This window comes from Triticum urartu, chromosome 2 (genome assembly GCF_003073215.2).
Source record: "Triticum urartu cultivar G1812 chromosome 2, Tu2.1, whole genome shotgun sequence".
In the NCBI taxonomy this organism is placed as follows: domain Eukaryota; kingdom Viridiplantae; phylum Streptophyta; class Magnoliopsida; order Poales; family Poaceae; genus Triticum; species Triticum urartu.
Window position 1 is genome coordinate 9,880,410 of NC_053023.1, and position 1,657 is coordinate 9,882,066.

Consider the following 1,657-nt stretch of genomic DNA (forward strand, 5'->3'; position numbering starts at 1 on the left):
GTGTCCTTGCCAACGAGTTGTGTCATGATCCTCCACTGAAATTCAGCTAGAAAAGCCCAAACAATTTCCACGGTCAAACTTTGCTATTGTAGGGTGGATGATATTCCTCGTGTGTAAAATGTAAAAGGAGCCCCAAGAAAGACAAATGCACAAATAATTAAATATACATTTTGCTATCGAACCATGATTAATTTGGACCTATTGTGAGTATAAAAATAGTGGTCGATTTTTTCATGTGCCTTGGACAAGTTGGCTTGTCTTTGTCACGTGTTTGGTTTGGGCCGTTCAGAAAAGTATCAGTGTCACCAACCCACTACTCCAGTCAAACATTTAGTCATCCCTGGAGACTTCTTTATGTTTGCCAAGAGTGTTTGCAAGACTTGGAAGAGAGCAGTCTGGTTAATTTCTCCAGAGAGATCGACCATCAGCCATGGAGGTTGTCAAATCTGCAGTTGTTGGCGAACTTGTGAGCCGGTTCATCTCCTTCCTGATGAACAAGTACCACTCCAACAACCATGCACAATCAGAGAAGGTGGTGGAGAGGTTGCAGCGCCTCCTGATGAGAGTCAGCACAGTCGTTGAGGAGGCAGATGCGCGGTACATAACCAACTCTGCGATGCAGTTGCAGCTCAAGATGCTCTCAGAGGCCATGTATGGAGGATACAGTGCGCTGGACACCTTGCGGCACCGAACCATCCAAGACAGTGCAGGCTTCGATGAGGTTAGCATCAACGACTCATCTTGCAGCAACTTGTATTTAGACATTCCCCTCAAGCGTTCTCGAACAACTGAGAAGAATGATAAGACCATGCGCCTTGAGTCTCATGGTTCCTTGGAAAGCTTAGAAGTCGTAGTTGCTAACATGACAGAATTTGTTATGCTTCTAGGTGGATGTGAACGCATGTCTCGTAGACCATACGATGTGTATCTTTACATTGAAAATTTCATGTTCGGCTGACACGCAAAAACTCTTGAGCTTCTTCTTGCAGCACAACAACCCTCCTGGTGATCATGCACCAGCCGTTCTTCCAATCATAGGAGGTGCTGCAATTGGAAAGAAGACATTGGTTGCTCATGTGTGCAGCGACGAAAGGTTTCGCTCGCGCTTCTCCTATATTTTGCACTTGAATGGAAACAGCCTTTTGAAGATACTTGACCATGGCAGGACCATGGAAGGGATGATCTTGGTAGTTATTGAGTTTGCTGCTGATGTGGGTGACGATGATTGGAAAAAGTTACACTCACTTCTCATAACAATGGGCAGAGGAATCAAGATCATCATTGTAAGTAAACTTAAACGATTAGCCCGGTTTGGATCATTGAACCGATTTTCCTAGGTATTCTATCTTACAATGAGTTGAGGTATCTTTTCAAGAAACTTGCATTTGGAAGCGTAGACCCGGCGGAATACCCGCGACTAGTACAAATAGTAGATCAATTTGCCAAGGTATTGCACAATGCGCAAGCTTCACTTGTCACAATAAATAAGGTCGCAGATTTATTGAGAAGGAACCTCGATGCTCAGTTTTGGCGTTGCATATTGGACAAGGCACTAGTAGAAAACACCTATTAGTCCCGGTTCGTAAGGGCCTTTAGTCCCGGTTCATGAACCGGGACTAATGGGTCGTTACTAATACCTCACCCCTTTAGTCCCGGT

At 44.7% G+C, this 1,657-nt stretch overlaps 1 protein-coding gene across 1 annotated transcript; it reads left to right on the plus strand.

Moving 5' to 3' along the window:
- The first annotated feature begins 424 nt into the window (after window positions 1-424).
- LOC125540631 lies at window positions 425-1,398 on the plus strand. The gene has a single exon (XM_048704232.1). It carries the CDS (start codon window positions 431-433, stop codon window positions 956-958), a length of 528 nt encoding a protein of 175 aa, XP_048560189.1. The 5' UTR covers window positions 425-430; the 3' UTR covers window positions 959-1,398.
- The last annotated feature ends 259 nt before the right edge of the window (window positions 1,399-1,657 follow it).

What these genes read in the sequence shown, in the direction of transcription:
- LOC125540631 (XM_048704232.1), top strand. Translation starts at nt 431, where the DNA reads ATGGAGGTTGTCAAATCTGCAGTTGTTGGCGAACTTGTGAGCCGGTTC.